The sequence below is a fragment of the Callorhinus ursinus genome, unplaced genomic scaffold, assembly GCF_003265705.2.
Source record: "Callorhinus ursinus isolate GAN/ISIS: 27379988/994484 unplaced genomic scaffold, GSC_fseal_2.0 scaffold2, whole genome shotgun sequence".
Lineage (NCBI taxonomy): Eukaryota > Metazoa > Chordata > Mammalia > Carnivora > Otariidae > Callorhinus > Callorhinus ursinus.
Genome location: NW_027397064.1, coordinates 36,635,278 through 36,657,806, shown reverse-complemented (window position 1 = coordinate 36,657,806; position 22,529 = coordinate 36,635,278). Strand labels below are relative to the sequence as shown.

At 39.7% G+C, this 22,529-nt stretch overlaps 1 protein-coding gene and 1 long non-coding RNA gene across 8 annotated transcripts in view; one reads left to right on the top strand and one right to left on the bottom strand.

Annotated features, from left to right (window-relative positions):
* Positions 1–7,432, top strand: part of CCDC150 (coiled-coil domain containing 150) — a 77,557-nt gene extending 70,125 nt beyond the window's left edge. For 6 of the 7 annotated variants that reach the window (XM_025894288.2, XM_025894281.2, XM_025894265.2 and 3 more), the window contains 6 exons: positions 2,877–3,071; positions 3,515–3,583; positions 3,674–3,835; positions 4,513–4,599; positions 6,671–6,790; positions 7,078–7,432. In XM_025894288.2, coding sequence (XP_025750073.1) covers positions 2,877–3,071; positions 3,515–3,583; positions 3,674–3,835; positions 4,513–4,599; positions 6,671–6,790; positions 7,078–7,194 — 750 coding nt within the window. In that variant the 3' untranslated portion in view covers positions 7,195–7,432. The remainder of the gene's footprint in view (positions 1–2,876; positions 3,072–3,514; positions 3,584–3,673; positions 3,836–4,512; positions 4,600–6,670; positions 6,791–7,077) is intronic. The other variant, XM_073880884.1, reaches the window with a different exon arrangement.
* LOC112840798 (uncharacterized) lies at positions 6,785–22,362 on the bottom strand. The gene is made up of 5 exons (XR_012374797.1): positions 21,979–22,362; positions 20,027–20,065; positions 14,802–14,990; positions 6,986–7,119; positions 6,785–6,910 (listed from the first exon to the last, which is right to left on the bottom strand). It is a non-coding gene; the product is annotated as an uncharacterized lncRNA (long non-coding RNA).
* Positions 22,363–22,529: the final 167 nt, after the last annotated feature.

The window sequence follows — 22,529 nt, the reverse complement described above, 5'->3', positions numbered from 1 at the left end:
TCAAGGAGTGGTACAAGATGAAAGGCTTTCAGAGGCAGCCAGGAGCCAGGAACAAGATATATTAGGCAAAAAAGCAGGTTGGTTATAGAAAAAGTACTTTCCTTTAGGGGATGGCAGGGGTCTTATCAGGCATATTACCCAACTGTCTTAGATTGCTTGGTGGTTAGCAACAGTGAACATGCATTTCAAGGTTTTGAGAGAATACAGCACACTAGGGAGACTGCTATGATTATTATAAGGAGGATAATTCCCAATGTCTAGAGTGTCCTTTGGAGACTTGGTCCCCAACACCCAAATAAGGGAAGGACTCTGTTGAAGGAGTCACTTTCTTAAGCCAGCTAGCTTGTTCAGTAACCTTATGTAGCTGAGTCTCAGCTTCCCCAGAAGTGTCAGTCTAAGTGCAGCATGTGGTGTTGGCCCCAGCACAAACACCTCCTTACTCAGCTAAAAGATAATCGATAATATCCTATTATCCAGAACAAGATCAGGCAGAGAGTCTAGGGGTTTTTGTTGGGCAGCTATTTATCAGCAGATTCTGCAGTACCTTTAAGAGTTAAGGAGAGGTTTCTGATTGTAGCCCCATTTGCACATACTGCTAGCCCAGGCACTAGGGGTCTGCCAAAGGAAGCTAATTTTGAATCATGAATGCCTCCTGGTAAGTACTGTTTTCAGTCTGTGGCTCAGGACTGGAAAGGTGACAACAGTGGAGGCCAGTAAAATTTAAGTCTGTAGACCACACCAATTTTATTCCAGTTCCCTTTGCCTATGTCCCTTTTTTGTACAGTACCTGGATGCAAGATTCCCCAGGCTTAGAGTTTTTAACCAGAAGCAGAGAAATTGACCCTTGGGTGTAGGGAGTATGATACAATGGGGAGGGGGAAGAGTTTGGTCCAGAGAAACTGAAGCATTGGAAATCAGGGAGAAGTGTGTGATGGGCAGAATTACAGGATCACCAACATCCTGGCAAATCCACCAGTTGTTTGAAGGTTGGATTACACCCTTTGCAATGGCATCATTTTTGCAGGCCAGAGCAAGGCAAAAGGTGGGCAAAAGAATCCTAAAGACCTTCATGGTGTAAGAATTGGGAAAATGACGGTCATAGAGAAAAGGAAGAATGGAAAGAAACATTCTTGATCTGACATCTTAGGCGGAAACAGTCTACCCCAATGTCAGCTACTTCTCTTCTTAGTCAATTTGATTTTGAGGCCTCCACAGCTCATATTTACATAGGACCGGATGTCAGATGGAGCCTTCTTCAGTTGTGAAATGTGCACCAAAGGTTTGATACCTTCTAATTTGGCAGGGATGTCAGTGCTCAAGAATACTTAGTAGGGTCCTTTCCAGGAATCTCCCTTTTGCAAAAGTATCCACATGTAACAAGAGCTGACTTTAATATGCTCATGTTTAAAGATCTGATGAGAGTTCACTCTAATAGAATTGACAAGGATATTGGGTTATATCTGTGATATACACCATTTTAAGATAATAACTGGAATTATGATTGATAAAAGAACATATCAGATTTTTAGGAATTTCCTACAATTGCTAGAACACATATTAATAACACATTGTACAAATATAAGGCTTATCATCACTTATTTGACAATGCTTCCCATGTTAGTTTAACATTTCTCTTTTACATGGTGAGACACAAATCCTTTGAGATTTTTCAGGGACTGTCTGGGAAATCTCAAAGTTACTTTGAGATCAAAAAGACTCCATTTAGAATTTGATTTGGGGAAGTTGTCAAAACATTTGAACATTTGACTATGATCACAAATTATTATGAAATATTATTTAAACAAAGTGACAATAGAAGTTTTAAAGGCAAATACAGAAAGTTATATAGTTGTGAACAAAAGTTAGCTCTTAAGAAAACCCAGTGTTCTCGGGCGCCTGGGTGGCTCAGTTGGTTAAGCGACTGCCTTTGGCTCAGGTCATGATCCTGGAGTCCCGGGATCGAGTCCCACATCGGGCTCCCTGCTCAGCAGGGAGTCTGCTTCTCCCTCTGACCCTCCCCCCTCTCATGTGCTCGCTCGCTCTCTCATTCTCTCTCTCAAATAAGTAAAATCTTAAAAAAAAAAAAAAAGAAAACCCAGTCTTCTCAATGTTAAGTAATAAAAGACAATATGATGCACAGTAAGTTATTTTGCTAGGATGTAAAATCTTTGTTTTTCAGGGAGATTACCCAAAAGATTAAAAAAAAAAAAAAAAACCTTTCAGAGACTCTATCAAGAACAGACCAATAGCCCAAGAAAGCTCTGTCTCTTTAATGAAGAGAAAACCAAATTCTAATTTTACACCAAATTCATTCTTTAAAAACAGCCACCTTGACCACACATAAAACTCCTTTCTCAAGACTTCTTTTCCACAAACCAACTCTTTTCTTTTATCCATTCAGACTTTGTCCTGTGTCTTTTTCTCTTTCTCATTCTGGAGCAGTCAGTCATTTTACTTCCCTTACTACTTTTCATAGTTATTATTTTGAAGTAACTTTAATTACACATATTGACTAGAATCCTTAACCCTTAGAACCCTTAGTCTAGGTCATTTGCATACTTGGCTAATAAGTGCTACAGCTGAGATCTGAACTTAGGTTGGACTCCAAACAATGCTCTTTAAAAGCAAATGATGAATATATATTGTTTATCTGTTCTAGGAAAGATTGTGTTTAGTGTTAAAAATTAAAACAAAAGGATGAAAACCACTTAGAATTTTGCTCCACAATTCTTAATGAGACATCATTATTGCCTCGCTTACCCTCCTCTTTAAAAGAAAGGTCCAAAGAGAACTAAATACGGGGACAGGCCTAATCATAAGCTTCTTTTCCAGAATGGAAGCTTAAAATGATCAAATTTTCCCTTTGTGTTCCACAGCTGAAGAAAGCCCTTGACGAAGCCAACTTCCGATCAGTGGAGGTAACCCGGACCAACCGAGAGCTGCGGCAGAAACTGACAGAGCTGGAGAAGATCCTGAACAGTAGCAAGGAGAAAATAAAGAATCAAAAGGCCCAAATTAAGCTCCACTTGTCGACCAAGGCGAATAACACTCAGAATGTAGAGAGGATGAAGGTTGCATGAGAAATGCTAAGTCTCCCCTTACTTCTTTAGTATCTGATGAGGATCCAGGCAGGTGGTGGGGTCCGGTGAAGATGGTTCCAGAGTCCTAACAGCAGCTGTGTTCTCTGGGAATTAGAGCTATACCTGGGGTATGGGCAGATTGCCAAGGAGCCTGGGGGGGTTACTATCTCTTTTTCCAGCAGAGATACTGCTGTGTAAATGTGTGGTTTCTCATTAACTGCCGTGTCACCTTCTGGCTCCCCAACTGCCTCTTCCCCAGTGGTTGCATACGACTTTGCTCTTTTAGGGTAGTGGGACAGACAGGAAGGAGGGCCCAGCAGGAGCTATTAACTGTGGGTCTCATATGGGATTCTTTCTGTCATCCTATAGGCAAAAAGAGCAAGCCAGTTTTTCCACTGATCATCTCTCTATGTTATTTCCACATTTACTTTCAGCAAATAGAAACAGAATTGAGGCAAATGGAGCTAATTAAGGATCAATATCAGAAAAAAAATTATGAACAGGTAGGTGATTCTCACAAACTGCATGTTTACCATTCACATAAAATCTCAGACTCAGGTTCACCAACTGCTTCCCTCTTTGTGCCCCACCAGTCACTGAGTATCCAGAAGTTCGTATCCGAAATGACTAACTTACAGAAGGAGATGCACCTGTTGGCCAGGAGCCAATACGAGACATCAGCACGGAACAAACAGCAAGAGCTGCGACTTGAGGCAGAGCGGAAAATAAGGCAGGAACTGGAGAGCCGGTGCCAGGTGAGAGGCTTCCTCAGAGTCCTCTGAGATGAGCAGCAAATGACATGTACTGAAACCCAGCATCAGAGCACCTAGATTTTCTAGATTCTAAAGAAGAAACATAAACCTGCAAGAGGAAGAAGCCTATAGCTGTGAATATGGCACGTGTTCTCAATTTTCAATTTATAAAGTATTCATTCTTAACAACTGAAGCTCACATATGCAAAATACTGGTTCCTAAGACTTCAGAACTGAATTTCTTGTCTTTCAGGAACTTTATAGCCTTTGGTCCTTCCCTGAAGCTCAGCTATCCCTGCTGCTGCGATAGGACTTGCAGCTATACCCAGCCTTCTGAAAAGCATAACATTCTGTCACTGAATAGGGACTTCAAGGGATCATCAAGCTCTTGCCTTCTAGCAGACAGTGTCTCCTGTGAAAAAGTATTCCTTCAGTTCTGGAAAGAGATGTTAATCTCTTCCTCCTCAGGAGAATACATAAAATCAAAATCTGTGATTATATGCATTATGTATACTACTGAGAGTAATAGTTTTTATCTTGTATTTTGGTAGCACCTGAAGTTGGAAAGTATAACCTCATCATACTTTCATAATTTGGTTGCCCATTTATTACAATATGGAAGCTTCTTGTTTCGTATGGTATATTGGGAACTTGTAAAAATCTTTGTATCACATTTTCAGGAATTGGAAGAAACTATCAGACACCTAAAGAAATGTAAAGAGGCAACAGAGCATAAACTGAAAGAAGCCAGTGTGGAATCCGAACAGGTAAGCCACAGACATAAAGACTTAGACAGTCAAGGCAAAATCCTTCATTAACATAGTTGTCAGGAGTGTAACAGGCAAGAACCAGTAACTTAACTAAGCCTAATATCTACTATGAAGAATAATTTTTAGATTGAGATTCTGTGTCCTAATAAAAGAATGTTGAAATACTGGCTAAACCAAGTCCAAGTCTCTACCCCTAAATATAAGGAAGACCAGCATGTGTGTAAATTTTAATGCATTACTGCTTGACATCACTAATAAAAATGGAAGCTCTTTGTTCAGTCAATAACTAGAAATGTAAAGTAGGCCCTCTTTTTTTTTTAAGTTTTATTTTTCTGAAGTAATCTCTCCACCCAACATGGGCTCAAACTCACAACGCTGAGATTAAGAGTTGCTTGCTCTTCTGACTGAGGCAGCCAGGCACCCCTCATAGGCCCTTTTAATTTTTGGGAATTTGCTTTCTCTAATCTTAAATTGGCCTTTTTGAAGGTATTTAAAGCATACATTTTTTAGAGCTGGAAAGGATCTTTGAAATCATTGTCTGACACAACCACTCTTCATTTTCCAGATAAGAAAAGAGATTCTTAAGGTATCATAGTGATGATGTCATTAGCTGGTCATGATTTGTCCTTTTTATAGCCATTAAATGACAGGACAATAGGACTATCAGAATGGTGTATTAAAAGGAATATGGACTCTGACACGCACGAGTTTGAACACCAGCTGTGACACTTGCTGTGCCCTTGAGGAAGTTATATTTACATTAACTCATCGGTTACCACATCCCAGAAAGTCGGGATGGTAAGACTTACTAAGCTGTTATGCTGTTAGATGACTCAGAGTACGTCTCAATAAGTAGTACCTCCCTTCTCATTCACAAGAGGAGACATGATGTACAGGGCCATTTCAAGCATCTTTCCCTCCACCCCTGGTTAAGAGTGCTGGAGAAAGGTGGGGTTGGGCTTGACAGCGGCGGCGGGGAGGGGGTGAGAGTATCCCTGGCATTAGGATATACAAACAGCCCTGGACAGTACATGAGCTTTGTAGCTTTCTAGAGGTTAAATGCCAAGGGGAGCTTTATTTTCTTACCTCACTATTTTGTACCCACACAAGGACCTGGCTGATCTGGGACAAATACTTAGTCGCACATATTGACTGTGGACCTATCCTATGGTGGGCGCTGGGCTGGGTGATGGGACGCTGGATGAACCAAGCCTGAGGACGCCCCTGCTTTCATGGAACTTGCCTTCTCCCAGGCAAGAGAGAAGTACCTGACTTCAGAATCAAAAAAATGAAAATGCTGTCCATGAAACAAATAATCACCTGGGGAAAACAATCATTTTACTTTTTATTCTAGAGGATATGTTCTGGAGCTGTTTTGAAGCAACCTTTATATAACCTAAAAGCATGTCAGCTTTACCTTAAAATACTGAAGTATACCAAATACATACAAAAGTGCCAGGCACATATAGGCACTCTGTAAATAGTTGTTAAATGAATACTGATTTCAGGTCATCTTCAAAGGCAGACTACTAGAAGGACCATGTAAGTCTAACAAAGGTAATTTGGAAGTTTGTGCTTGGGAGCTAAAGTATACAATATTTTGAGGATAAAGGAAATAAAGAGAATGCCATTTACACTAAGCTAGTCCAGTCTTTTGCTAATTCAATTTCTTTACTTTCATAAAGCCGAAAAGAAAGATCTAGTGTAGGGACTTTGGAGAACTATTTAGTCTTAGAGAACAGAACTCAAAAATTCACACTACGGCTTGAACTACCATATTTGTTCGCAACGCCATCTTGTCTTTTTCTTTCTTATTTTCCTCCTGGGTCCTCTCACTTCCATTCACAGCCAGGAAATATGAATAAATGCCTGAAAGCAGCAGGCTTGCATGCATTCAGCTCTGCATTCAGAAATCGCTCCCGTCTATGGGAGTTGTGTTATGCAAAAGGTTGCAAGGATCTTGCACTCAGAATTTGGGTCTTTTAACATCTGGGTCAAAAAGTCTCTACAATACACAAAACATAACTTTCTTTGTTGTGATTTTTACTGATAACACTTATATGTCCAGATAACAGCTAACCTGGAAGAAGCTCATCGCTGGTTTAAGTGCAGGTTTGATGGCCTCCAACTTGAGCTGACCAAAAACCGGTTGCAGAGGCTTCCCCAAGAAGATAGGTGGCTGGAAGAGGTAGGGTATTTAGACATGGCTGTCTTCAGCAATTTTAGATTTGTTCCTTCTCATTTTCTCATTGCAGAAGTTCTCTCTTCATCCAGCTCCTCTCCCCACTAATCTTTAGACTTCTTTAAACTGCAAGGAAAACAAACTAAGTTTCTTCCTTAAAAGTTGCACATCTCCCAAACTGTCTGGATTAGAACCACTCACCTTGATGAATAGATTATATTCATAAAGCCAAAATAGGTCCTCAGCTCTGCAGGTAGTTTTGAACACTGTTAGGTCTGTTTTCTCTCCAACAGGACCAAGGTAACCAGCACAATGTTGCATCCAGCCAGTCTGCTCTACATCGATGGGAGAATAAACAGAATCTTAAACTTATGCCCAAGAAGTGTCATTCTGAACGAGAGAGAAAGTGATGTCCTTGACAGAGGCGCTTCTTCCTTTAGAGCTACACAGCCATGATTTCCTGAGCCCGGCGACCAGGGCTGGCCTTGTCCACCATCATCAGAACATGAAGTCTTTGACGTGGGCTGAAGATTTTGGACTTGAGTTTATCGTTTTATGAGCTTGGTGATATCACTAGAGAACCACCCCATCTTTTTTGTCCTTTTCCCCATTTTCCACCCAATAAATTTATATTAATTTGTTGTATGATAGGTGATGCTGTTGCATGATACTTGGCTATTTTTCTAAGTACATTTTATCAAAAAGTACTTAGTAAGGTGCTAGATGATATGGCAACCAAATGATAAACGAGGGCATTTCATTGAAACAAAATATCCTAACATCCAGTAGATAATCCCTGGAACTGGAATCACCTGGAAAATGGTAAAACTCTTCCACAATCATACAAATGTATATCTTTTGTGCTAGGTAAATTACCAGCACATCTTTAGTAAGATGCTATCTCTATTCTGTATTTTATTGCTTGTTTTAAGTAAGTTCTACCCCCAGTGTGGGGCTTGAACTCACCACCCTGAGGTCAAGAGTGGCATGCTCTACCGACTGAGCCAGCCAGGCACCCCCCCATATCTATCTATTCTTATATAAGAGATTGTATTTACAGCTTCCTTGGACATTTACAAAGCAAATTATTCTGTAAAGCAGTCTGCTCTGCTCCAGGAAACTATGCTTGACCATACATTGGTCAAGAGAGATGTTGAGGAATTGGAAGAAACTATCAGACACAAAAGCTACATGCTTTTCCTTACTATAGTAAGCAATAAATTCAGATTTTTAATTTCAGATACTGAGTGGTAGAGTATATACATTGTCTGGATTACCATAATAACTAGCTTAATTGATGCTCAAGCCATGGCAGCTACTGATACTATCAGGACCTAAATCAAGTAAGCAATTGTGAAACTGGAGAGAATATAAAAAATAAGATGACTCTCAGAGGTTGAAGAGCCCACCACTCTTTATCTTATATAAAGAGACAAAGCTGAGTTTAATGCTCTCTGGTAAGGAAGAGCTGTGTTGGTCAGGCAGAGTCCTCCCTGAGCTGAGCAGACTGCTGATCGTCTACAGGGTGTTGGGGACGCAAGGAGTTCAAGGATTTCAAGACTTTCAGAGGCTTATGAGGCCTTTGTAGAAGTGTAGTTAATGGGGGTGAACCTATTAATTGGCTTTCAGGACCAAGGTTATTGGAGTGTGTCCATTCCTGTTGTCGGGCTTTCAGAGGTAAGGCTACACTGATTGGCAGACTGGTAAAAGCTGCCTCAAGTTGTCTAACTCCCACAGGCTCTATCCCTTTGGACTCTTCATAAGATCTAAGATAAAGTCAGTTGAGGGTATCAGGGAGTCAGTGTTGAAATAGTTTAACCAAGAGCCCCACAAAAGAGTTGACTTTAGTCCTGAATTCTTTATAGCAAAAAAGATCCCAGTTACTGCATGGGAGAGATGACCACCCTTAATGGATTGTTTCTGAGTGTTGTCATGACATTGACTGTTACTGGCCAAGAATATGTTTATCTTCATCCAGAACAAAGACATTTTTCTTCACTTGTGTATGGTCTTCAAAGAGTATCATTATTAAAGTCAGTGTAACATACCTTTTTATCATTTTTTAGGTTGGTATACTAAACAAACATTAGCTTGAGAGAAGTGAATTAGAGAGTTGGGTCCGTGATCAGTTCTAGTAAAGCTTATAGTGAGAACTGCCTGTTTAGAGCGATGAATTTGCACCAGTGTTTCTATAGTACCTTTGCACGTGTCTATTGTATAGTACACTAGCTTCCACTGTGGGCCTCTACTTTCATCAGAAACAACCAAAAAACAAAATGTCAAACAGTGGTTTTTAAGACACCAGACATCAACAAAAGTGATCCCTGAGAGAGAGGGCACAAACGAGGTAAACCCTACTATTGCCCCAGCTTACAGCCTTCAGAGTGTTCATGCTGCATCGCAAGGAGGGGAAATCAACAGGGACTCCCCAAATTAAGGAGCCAGAGCCCAGGGAGACATGACTGCTGGAGTCCAGGACCAAGTCCCAGAGAGGACAGAGCTGCACGGAGGGAGAACTTCAGAGAGGTCCCGAAGTTCCTCTGAGTATTCAGCCAAATACATGCATGGGAGGAAACCACCCGAGGCTGGAGAAAGAATCATCCAAAAGGGCCTGAGTTAACAGCACGCACCACACACAGTACCAGTTCCCACCAGCCAGAATCAGAAACCTCATGCTTTCCAGGACACTGAGGGGAGTATACTAAAGAGTATTGGTCTCAGATGTAGAGATGAGTTAGGCCTACAGTGAACACTGCTCCTACCGAACGAACCTTAAAAGCAAGACCCCAAATGACCCATTTCTAAGTAACTGCATTCCAAAACAGAGCTTAAGAATATTTAGAGGAATATAAAAATATATGGCGCCCATGAAGGTAAAAAAAAAAAAAAAAAATTTGTGGTATTCAATCCAAAATTATCAGACATACAAAGAAGCAGGATAATTTGACCCAGAACTAACATAGATGTCAGGAGTGACAAAGACACTAAAACAGTTACTGTAGCTATATGTTCAAGGAATATTACAACAATGGATGGTAACAGAAGATTGAAAATAATTCATAACTATTAAATGGTGGGTGGTTTGCTTTAGCAGTAGAGACTTAACCACATGTGGTAACAGGCTTCAGGGGATTCTGATACAAGATCTGAAGATGCTTTGACTAATTTTTTTGACAACTGTAGTTCTGAAGCAAGGAGACTAAGCTGTGGCTACTGAATTAAGGGCTAGGCAATGGTAGTATGCTGTTTTAACACCTACCCAGCTTTTCATGTTAGTACAAAAAGATTTATGAAAATCTAGGAAGAATCAATCTGGATTCTGACCAGTGATCCCAAAGTATCAGATACAGGTTGAGACTCAGGAAAGGATTCAAAATTGCTGTAAGTTCTCATTTTTTAGAGTGGTTTTAGTAAACCAAAGCAAATATGTTCATTTCCTCTCAAACTTCTATAATTATTGCACATTTTCAAATTCATCTTTTATTACCATCTTTTGTCATAAAGAGATGTATCCAACTGGAACTAAGAATAGTTCCCCAAAGGAAATCTCAGTGATGTTCCTAGAAGGGGAAATGGAGGTAAGTCAGATCAAAACCACAGATGTCTATCACAACCGTCAAAAGATTGTAAGCAGAGAAAATAAACCAACGTGGTCACTACTGAACTTCATTAACACAGCCCCAGAGCTCTGAGTAGGTGCTAGGTTCCTTTCATATTGACACTCCGTTTCCTCCAAAGCATTTCTAGGAGATAGCCACAGGCTGTCAAGTTCTTCCTGGGCTTTTAAAACCGGTTCTTTAATAACCTAGAGAGTTTGAGGCAGCTGCTTAGCTACCTACCCCTCCTATTTCCTTCACAAGCAATAGGAAACAAAGGAAAAGTGAATTCTACATAAAACCACACTTAGTATAACTTGCAGACAATGTCAAATCGTTAAAAGTAAGTAAAAGAAAAATCAGCAAATCCCAGTGTGTGCACACTCACACTTCGGCCCCGCCTCACTACAAGGTTTAGAGCAGACAAAGGCAGATCAAGGTAGAAAAAAGGAAGCTAGTGAAGGGATCTAAGGTGGATCTGACACTGCTGCCACAAGGACTAAATGCCCCCAGAACCTGGGAGTACTGAAGAAAGTGTCCAGGCAGATCAGAGGATGAACTACAGGAAAGGAACTTCCAGGTACACAGGATTTAAAGGTGTGATTTCAAGTGGCATTCTGCAAAATGCATGTCTGCTGGAGGAGGAGAAAAAGGCAAAAGGGAGAAGCCCCCATTGGTAATTGGACTGTTAAGAACACAGGAAAATGAAGTTTTAGGGTCAGTTAAAAAAAAGAAAAAGAAACAAAAAATTGAAGGACTCTCAACCCCACAACACAAAAACCCCCTAACCAAAACACAAGAAACACCCTGAAAAGCACCTGGACTTTGCTATATGGCCAAATAAGGACTCAATAAATTAGAAATATTGCAAAACAACCCAATACCATACACATGAACAAGAGGAAATTTAAGTCCTTAAGAGTCCTGCAGAAAGTCAGGAATGAAATTCCTTCCATATTAACGGAGGAAAATTGCCCGTAATAAAAACCCTCATAAAGGAGGAGAAACTCCAAAGTTAACAATCGAAACAAACTGTATTTCAGATGAACTTTTCAGGATAGGTGAACCACTGTGAAACAAATTTTAAACTAAGGACAGAAATGGACAAAAATCAGAGAAATAAAAAGACTTGTTTGCACTTAAGACAATGGAAAAGATAAAATTATCTCAGAAATGAGGAATAAGTTACAAGATGCCCAAGGGAGAACTGATTCAGATCAAAGTAAGAGTCACTGAAGAAAGGCAGGAAAACAAGGAAATGAAAATGGCATTAAGAAGTAAGAAAGGTCAGGGGTGCTTCACTGCCTCAGTCAGTGGAGTGTGTAACTCTTGATCTTGTGGTTGTGAGTTTGAGCCCCATGTTGGGTGTTAAGAATACTTAAAAATAATAATAAAATCTAAAAAAAAATAAATAAATAAAGTTCAGAGAAAAAGTAATGGAATGGAAGATGGGCAAAGAAGGAATAATATTTGTGTTATTGGGGTGCCTGAAGAAAAAACAGTAGATCAGAAGTAATATTTAAAACTACAGCCCAGGGGCACCTGGGTGGCTCAGTCAGGTAAGTGTCCAACTCTTGATTTCAGCTTAGGTCATGACCTCAGGGTTGTGAGATCCAGCCCCATGTCAGGCTCTGTGCTGGGTGTGGAGCCTGCTTAAGATTCTCTCCCTTTCCTTTTGCCCTTCCCCAACCTCTAAAATAAAAATAAAAATAAAAATAAAATTACGGCCCAAGAACATAGAAAATAGAAAAAAATATATCTGAATCTACATATTGAAAGAACTCACCAGGAAACTGAAAAAAAAAATCAACTTCATGACATACTCTAATAAAACTACTAGATTTCAAAGATAAAATATTGTCAAAGTCTACAGGTAAAAAGATCAAATAATTTACAAAGGCAAAAGAAACTGGCATCACGTTTATAAACCAATGCACTAAGCAAAGTGACAGTGGAGCAATGGGGTCAGCTGAATTCTACAATAGGGCCTAAGATTTCCCACCTTCTAGAAGACATGCCTACATCATCTCTTAGATGGTGAAAATGATGAATTTCATGCTCATGATTAGATTACATGTCACAGTTGACTTGAAGGACAGAGTATCCCATAGATGGACCTAATCGCAGAAATCCTTTAAAAGCCATTTTCTCCAACTGGTTGCAGAAGGGTAAGTCCGAGATTTGAAGCACAAGAAGATTTTGTGTTCTCCTGTTGGGTTGAAGATGGAGAAGGCTGCAAAGCAAGGAATGCAGGTGCACCTAGAAGCTGAGAGCAACCCCTGTCTAAAAGCCAGCAAGGAAATGGAGACCTCAGTCCTAAAACTGCCAGCAACTGAGTTCTGCTAACAACCAGAATAAGCTTTAAAGTAGATTCTTACCCCAGTCCTTCAGAAAGGAGCCCAGTTCTGCCAACCCCATGATTTCAGCCTGGGAAACCCTGAGATTTTAGCCCCACTCTGGATTCCTGACCCACAGAAACTGTGAGATAGTAAGTTTGTATTTTTTTAATTTTCTTATTTTTCATTTTTTAAAGTAAGCTCTATACCCAACATAGGGCTTTAACTCACAACCCCAAGATGAAGAGTTTGCACGCTCCACCAACTGAGCCAGCCAGGAAGCCCGGGTTTGCATTGAAATTTGTATTATTTTAAACCCTCAAGTGTGTGGTAGAAGCAATAAAAAGTTAATACAGTGATAAGTAACCTTATTAAGAGTTCAAAGGAGTGATCATAAAGATGCTCACCAAAACTGGGAAAAGAATGAACAGTGAAAACTTAAAAAAGAGAAAATGTAAGAAAATACCAAAGAGAAGTCACAGGGCAAAAGAATACAATAACTGTACTGACATATACAGTAAAAGTGTTCAATAGCAGACTACATGGGCAGAAAAAATAAAGGATTAGTGAACTCTAAGACAGGGCAGTACAACTCACCCCATCAGAGCAACAAAAAGAAAAAAAAAAAGAAAAAAAGTAAAGATAGTTTTAAGGGACTTAGGGACAACATCAAACATACTAACACTCACATTATAGAGGTTCCAGAAGGAGAAGAGAGAAAGAGAAAATGGCAGGAAACTTATTTGGAGAAATAATGGCTGAAAACTTCCTAACCTGAGGAAGAAAATAGACATTAAGATCCAGAAGACCAGAGAGTTCCAAATAAGATGAACCCAAAGAGACCCACCCTGAGACACATTACAATTAAAATGTCAAAAGTTAAAGGAGAGAATCTTAAAAGCAAGAGAAAAACAAGTTGTTACATACAAGGGAATCCCCATAAAACTATCGGAGTTTTTAGAAGAAATTTTGCAGGCCAGAAGGGAGTGCCACAATATATTCAAAGTGCTAAAAAAGAAAAAAATTTCTAACCAAGAATACTCTACCTGGCAAAGTTAATCAGAATTGAAGGAAAGATAAACTTTCACAGACAAGCAAAACTAAAGGAATTCACCACTAAATTAGCCTTATAAGATATGTCACACCACTTTAAGTTGAAAAAAAGGTGCTAATTAGTAACAAGAAAACATATGAAAGTGTAATTCACACTGGTAAAGTTAAAGGTGGGTGTGCTTGGGTGGCTCAGTCGGTTAAGCTCCACCTCTTGATCTCAGCTCAGGTCTCAGGGTCATGAATTCAAGCCACACATTGGGCTCCACACTGGTCATGGAGCCTACTTAAAAAAAGTTACTATATCTATCTGTCTGTCTACATACACACACACACACACACAGTAAAGGTAGTAATCACTTATAAAGCTAATATGAAAATTAAAAGAAAGTAGTAAAAATAAACTAAACTTACAATAATTAGTTGAGTGATGTAAAGGATAAAAACATAAAATATGATATCAAAACCATAAAATGCAGTGGGGGGGTGGATAAAAATGTAGAGCTTTAGAATGAGTTCAAACTTATCAACTTAAAATAGGCCGTCATAAATATATATGTAAGCCTCATAGTAACCACAAAACAAAAACATCAGGTAGATAATGAGAAAAAGGAATCTAAGTATACCACTAAAGAAAGTCATCAAACCACAAAGGAAGAAAGCAAGAGAAGAAAAAGGAACAGGGAGGAACTACACAACAGCCAGAAAACAAAAATGGAAATAAAAACGTACCTATCAATAATTACTTTAAATGTAAATGGACTAAATTCTCCAGTAAAAAAAAGAGCAGCTGAATTAAACAAACAAACAAGACCCATCTACATGCTGCCTACAAGATACTTCAGCTGTAAGAACACACAAAGTGAGGGGATGGGAAAAGTCCATGTAAATGGAAGCCAAAAGAAAGTTGTGGTAGCTATACTTGTATTGGACAAAAGAGACTTTAAAACAAAGACTGTAATAGACAAAAGCATTATAAAATAAGGGGTCAAGCTCCCCCCACAAAAAAGATATAATGTGGAAATATTTATGTACCTCATATAGGAGCACTAAATATATAAAGCAAATATTAAGAGCCAGGGGCATCTGGGTGGCTCCGCTGGTTAAGCATCTGCCTTTGGCTCAGGTCATAATCCAGGGTCCTGGGATTGAGCCCAGTGTCAGGCTTGTGCTCAGCATGGGAGCCTGCTTCTTCCGCTCCTTCTGCTGCTTCCCCTGCTTGTGCTGTCAAATAAATAAAATCTTTAAAAAAAATATTGAGACCAAAAGGAATGGACAACAGTACAATAATAGTAGGGGATTTTAATATCCCACTAACATCAATGGATATCAGATAATCAGTCAGTAAATATTGGCCTCAAATGACACATTAGATGAAATGAACTTGATATTTACAGAACATTCCATCCAAAAAAAAAAAGAATACACATTTTTCTAAAGTGCACATGGAACATTCTCCAGAATAGACCACAAAACAGGTCTTAATTTACTTAAGAGGATTAATACCATATCAAGCAGCTTTTCCACCAAATAGTATGACACTAGAAGTCATTACAAGAAGGAAACTGGAAAATTCACAAATATGTGGAGGTTAGTCAACATGTTATAGAATAACCAATGAGTCAACATAGAAATCAATAGAAATAAAATACCTTGAGAAAAATGAATATAACACACCAAAATTTATGGGATGCAGCGAAAGCAGTTCTAAAAAGGAAGTTCACAACAAATGCTTACCTCATGAAACAAAATCTCAAAAGAACATTATAACTCAAAGAGCTTTTTCTAGCTCATTTGCATTGACATGGACAGAACTGGAGGGGATTATGCTAAGTGAAATAAGTCAAGCAGAGAAAGACAATTATCATATGGTTTCACTCATATGTGGAACATAAGGAATAGAGTGGAGGACCACAGGGGAAGGGAGGGAAAACTGAATGGGAAGAAATCAGAGAGGGAGACAAACCATGAGAGACTCTGGATTCTGGAAACCAAACTGAGGGTTACAGAAGGGAGGGGGTTGGGGGGATGGGATAACCAGGTGATGGGTATTAAGGAGGGCACGTGTGGTGATGAGCCCTGGGTGTTATACACAACCAATGAACTGTTGAACACTACATCAGAAACTAATGATGTACTATATGTTGGCTAAGTGAACATAATAAAAAATATTTTAATTAATTTTTAAAAAGCTAGAAAAAGGAGAACAAACCAAACCCAAAGTTCATAGAAGGAAGAAAATATAACAAAGATCAGAGCAAAAATAAATGAAACAGATTTTAAAAAGGACCAATGTAAAAGATCAATGAAAGAGCTGGTTCTTTGAAAAGATAAAGACTTAAAAAAATAATTTCAGAAATGAAAGAGGAGCTGATACCACAAATACACAGGATCCTAGGAAGCTACTATGAACAATTATATGCCAAAAATTAGACAAACTAGAAGAAATGAATAAATTCCAACATATAACCTACCAAGCCTAAATCATAAAGAAACAAAAATCTGAGTAGACCAATACTAGTAAGGAGATTGAATCAGCAATTGAATGCCTTTCAACAAACAAGTCCAGGATCAGATGGTATCACTGGTGAATTCTACCAAACATTCAAGAAATTAATACTAATCCTTCTTAAACTCTTCCAAAAAAACAGAAGAGGAAGGAACTCTTCCAAACTCATTTTGTAGCGCCAGCATTACTCTGATACCAAAACCAGACAAGGATGCCACCAGAAAATTACAAGCCAGTATCCCTGCTGAACAAAGATGCAAAAATCCTCAACAAAATATTAGCAAACTGAATTCAACAATACATTAAAAAGATCACACTCCATGATTAAGTGGAATTCATTCCAGGGATGCAAGGATGGTTCAATAACAGCAAATAAGTCAGTGTGATACACCACATTAAGAAATTAAGGATAAAAATCTTATGATCATCTCAATACGTGCAGAAAAAAAATTTGAGAAAATTCAACTTTCAATTATGATTTTAAAAACTCTCAAAAAAGAGGGTATAGAAGGAATGCATCTCAACATAATAAAGGCCACATATGACAAGTCCACAACTAACATACTGAACAGTGAAAAGCTGAAAGCTTTTCCTTAATTTAAGATATCTTAAATATCTATTCTTGCCACTTTTAATCAACATATTATTAGAAGTTCTAGCCAGAGCAATTAGGCAAGGAATAAAAGGCATCCAAATTGAAAAGGAAGGGGTAAAACTCACTATTTGCAGATGACATGTTATTATATGTAGAAACTCTAAAGATTCCACTAGAAATCTGCTAGAACTAATGAACAAATTCAGTAAAGTTGGATAAAAAAATTAATCTATAAATATCAAGAAGAGAAATTAAGACAATGATCCCATGGTGTGCCTGGGGGGCTCAGTCGGTTGGGCAGCTGCCTTCGGCTCAGGTCATGATCCTGGGGTCCTGGGATCAAGCCCCACGTCCAGCTCCCTGCTCAGCGGGGAGCCTGCTTCTCCCTCACCCTCTGCCTGCCACTCTGCCTACTTGTGCTATCTCTCTGTCAAATAAATAAATAAAATCTTAAAAAAAAATAAAAAAAAGAAAATGATCCCATTTACAAGTGCATTAAAAAGAATAAAATACTTAGGAATAAACTTAACCAAGGAGGTGAAGGACCTGTATACTAAAAACCATAAGATGCTGATGAAAGAAATTGAAGAGGGCACAAATAAATAGAAAGATATTCCATGTCCACAGATTAGAAGAATTAATACTGTTAAAATGTATAGTACACAAAGCAATCTATGGACCCAGTGCAATCCCTCTCAAAATATTCCAATGTCATTTTTCACAGAAATAGACATACAATCCTAAAATTTGCATGGAACCACAAAAGACCTCAAATAGCCAAAAGAATCTTGAGAAAGAAGAACAAAGACACCATAAAATAAAGTGAAAAAGAAGCGACAAACAGGCATCATGCTCCCTGATTTCAAACTAGATTACAAAGCTAGAGTAATTAAAATAGTATGGTGTTGCCATAAAAACAGACATATAGATCAATGGAACAGAATACAGAATCCATGCACCTATATGGTTAATTATTTTACAAGAGAAGTGACAAGAATGTACAATGGGGAAAACACAGTCTCTTCAATAACTAGTGCAGGGAAAATTAAATGGCCACATGCAAAAGAATGAAACTGGACTTTACACCACACACAAAAATTGACTTAATAGGATTTAAAGACGGGAATGTAAGACCTGAAACCATAAAACTTCTAGAAGAAAACATGGGGGGTAAGTTCCTTGACATCAGTCTCTGGTGATGATTTTTTTTTAATCTGACACTAAAAGCAAAGGCAACAAACAGGCACATGAAAAAGTGCTCAACATCGCTCGGCATCAGGGAAATCCAAATCAAAACCTCAATGAGATACCACCTCACACCCGTCAGAATGGCTAAAATTAACAAGTCAGGGAACGACAGATGTTGGCGGGGATGTGGAGAAAGGGGAACCCTCCTACACTGTTGGTGGGAATGCAAGCTGGTGCAACCACTCTGGAAAACAGTATGGAGGTTCCTCAAACAGTTGAAATTAGAGCTACCGTTCGATCCAGCAATTGCACTACTGGGTATTTACCACAAAGATACAAATGTAGGGACCCGAAGGGGTACGTGTACCCCAATGTTTATAGCAGCAATGTCCACAATAGCCAAACTGTGGAAAGAGCCAAGATGCCCATCGACAGATGAATGGATAAAGAGGTGGTATATATACACAATGGAATATTATGCAGCCATCAAAAGGAAGGAGATCTTGCCATTTGCAATTACGTGGATGGAACTGGAGGGTGTTATGCTGAGTGAAATAAGTCAATCAGAGAAAGACATGTATCATATGACCTCACTGATATGAGGAATTCTTAATCTCAGGAACAAACTGAGGGTAGCTGGAGTGGTGGGGGGTGGGAGGGATGGGGTGGCTGGGTGATGGACATTGGGGAGGGTATGTGCTATGGTGAGCACTGTGAATTGTGTAAGACTGTTGAATCACAGATCTGTACTTCTGAAACAAATAATGCAACATATGTTAAGAAAAAAGAAAAAGAAGAAGATAGCAGGAGGGTAAGAATGAAGGGGAGTAAGTCAGAGGGGGAGACAAACCATGAGAGACAATGGACTCTGAAAAACAAACTGAGGGTTCTAGAGGGGAGAGGGGTGGGGGGATGGGTTAGCCTGGTGATGGGTATTAAAGAGGGCACATTCTGCGTGGAGCACTGGGTGTTATGCACAAACAATGAATCATGGAACACTACATCAAAAACTAATGATGTAATGTATGGTGATTAACATAACAATAAAAAAATTTTAAAAAGGGCGCCTGGGTGGCTCAGTTGGTTAAGCGACTGCTTTCGGCTCAGGTCATGATCCTGGAGTCCCAGGATCGAGTCCCGCATTGGGCTCCCTGCTCGGCAGGGAGTCTGTTTCTCCCTCTGACTCTCTTCCCTCTCGTGCTCTCTATCTCTCATTCTCTCCTATCTCAAATAAATAAATAAAATCTTTAAAAAAAAATTTAAAAAAAAGCAAAGGCAACGAAAGCACAAGTAAACAAGTGGGACTACATCAAACTAAAAATCTTCTGTACAGGGGCGCCTGGGTGGCTCAGTCGGTTAAGCGTCAGACTCTTGATTTCAGCTCTGGTCATGATCTCAGGTTCTGGGCATTGAGCCCTGTGTCAGGCTCCGTGCTCAGCAGGGAGTCTGCTTAAGATTCTCTCTCTCCTCTCCCTCTGCCCCTCCCCTCCCCCCTGCTTGCACACTCTCTCAAAAAGAAGAAAAAACAAAAAAAGCTTCTGTACAGCAAAAGAAACCAACAGAATGAAAAGGTGACCTACAGAATGTTTGCAAATCATATATCTGAGAAGGGGTTGATATCCAAAATATAAAAAGAACTGAGAACTCAATAGTAAAAAAACAAAAGCAAAAAAAATTCCATTAAAAATGGGCAGAAGCTCTTCATAGACATTTTTCCAAAGAAGACAGACAGGTAGGTTGCCAACAGGTAAATGAAAAAATGCTCAACATCCCACTAATCATCAGGGAAATGTAAATCAAAACCGCCATGGGCTATCACACCTGTCAGATGACTGGAATAAAAAAGAAATGAGTGTTGGCAAGGATGTGGAGAAAGGGGAACCCTTATGCACTGTTGGTGGGAATGCAAACTGGTACAGCCACTATGGAAAATAGTATGGAGGTTTCTCAAAAAAATTAAAAATAGACCTACCATATGATCCAGCAATTCCACTTCTGCGTATTTACCTAAAGAAAACAAAAACACTAATTTGAAAACATATACACCCCTATATTTATTGAGGCATTATTTACACTAGCCAAGATATGGAAACAACCTAAGTGTCCATCAATACATGGATAAAGACAATGTGATATACGATATGTGTATGTGTGTGTGTGTACGCACACACATATACACACACAGGAATAACATTCAGCCATCAAAAAGAACAAGACCTTGATGGCATTATGCTAAGTGAAATAAGTCAGAAAAAGATAAGCACTATATGATTTCTCTTACACATGGAATCTAAAAAACAGAACAAAGAAACAGACTCCTAGAGAACAGATTTGTGGTTGCCAGAGGCAGTAGGTGGACAGCGGGCAAAATTAGTAAAACTGTTTTGGGTTTTTTTTTGGTTCTAATGAATTGAATTAAAAACCAAAACACATAGGAGAACACCAATTCGATTTGGAGGTAAGCAAAGATTACATAAACAGGACACAAGAAGCACTAACGATCGAAGCTCCGTATCTGAAATAATATACATGTAATTTTTAAAGATTTTACTTTTAAGCAATCTCTACACCCAGTGTGGTGCTCGAACTCACAACCCCGAGACTGAGCTGCATGCTCTACCAATTGAGCCAGCCAGGCACCCCTGAAATAATACATTTTTTTTTTAAATGAACAATCTCAGGAGTTTCTCTTGCCTCTCGAGAGACCTCAAGTTGACCCACAGCTGCCAGTACTTACTTGACCCCTGCCAACCTCCACTGCCTTGAACAACACGTAACTCCTTGACTCTCCTGCAGAAGACTTCTGGCTTTGTGATGAAACTAGAATCGCTTGCGTTGTGCGGCAAAGTCAAAAATTTGCTATGAAGCCCTTAGGCAGTCAAGCACACGGCCCAGGTAGCCTCTCCGTATTCTCAGTTCTTACAGCGTCTCAAAGGAGAGCCTTGTAAACCCTTCAAAATCCACCTCTGCCTCTGAGTGTATGGGAAGTACAGCCATACTTCTTCAGCTGCTTCTCTGCTCCCAGGACTTGTTAGCTTTCCCACCCAGACTGTCTCAAAGGTCCTACTCTTTGTCCCCAATGGGGATGCAGACAGTCTGCCTTCTCCTGGGATCTTCCTAAGAACTCCGCCGGCTTTTTCAGGATCCTCCTTACTTTCCTAAACTTTGTTGAAGTTTCATATTGGCCAAGAAAGAAAAGAAAATTGAGTTTTACAAAAAGACACCATAAAATAAAGTGAAAAAAGCGACAAAGACTTAATTCCAGATTAAATAGAGTGCCTACAATTCAATAATAGGACCCAGTATCTTTTAATATGGGCAAAGGATATAACAAAAGCAATTCAAAGAAGGAAAAACTCCAAAAGATCTATAAGCATGTGAGAAAATAGGTTTCAATGTTACCAGTATACAAATGCACCAACCATTCTCCACCTCCCAACTGGGGAAAAACGTTTGAATGGGGCACAGGGAAACAGGTATCCTCGCGTAATTGGTAAAACCATCTGGGAGAGCAGCTTGGTTCACCTGTTAAGGTGCTGGTGCCCTACAATCCAGTGATTCTGACTCCATGCAGAGAGGCACGCACAGAACTCCTTTTCACCTGAGAGGGTTAAATCAGATCCTACAAGTCTTATGCATGCTAGGAGGCAAACTTGAGGTCTTTTCACATGAATCACCTACAAGACAAACAGACCTTTACGTTGTCAATAGTGACTGACCCAGCAAACCTTCAACTCAGTTACAAGCTAACCTGGTCTCTTAGGCTTACTAGAGACCCTCTAGAAAAACAGCGGGGAGAGGAAGGGAAAAGAAGAGACAAAAACCCATCCTGTTATTTAACACCGCTGAAGTGATCAGGATACTTTTAGGTTTTGGTCATCTCCTGGAAATAGAGTCAATGTGAACTGTTCTTGACTCACCCCAAAGCTGGCTTTAATCTACGCCTGGAGAGTGACTCAGAGGTAGTGCTTTCCAGCCTCTTCTATGCTGTGACCCTCAGATCAAAGGGCCCTCTTTGTAGGGCTCACTGCGGCTCTCTCTCGGCTTTGCAGCCTCCCCCGGCCTGATGAGGAGGTGATCTCGATGCTCCCAACTGCAAGCTTTCATGCGGCTGGAGGGTTCTGTGAATAGCATCCTCCCTCTTGTGGTCAGAGCCACTACCTTTCTCTCCCTTTGGTCAGCAAACAGAAGCACCTGAGATGGAGAAGAGGCGTATCAGCCTCACTCACACCATAAACTTACCCCGCGTCTCTGTCCAAACAAGATAGACCTAATTCTGTAAAGCAAGTTATTACAATACTTCTTTCATCAGTCTATAGGTATGTAGGTAAGCTTCGATGAGAAACACTACTTCTTTTGTTACAATACGAGCTTGAGAAGGAGGGATCTGACATCCTAGAACCTGTGGCATCAGAACTGACTTCCACCTGTCCTGTTGTAGGCAGCTGTGGGTCACTAAGCAAGAGGAACC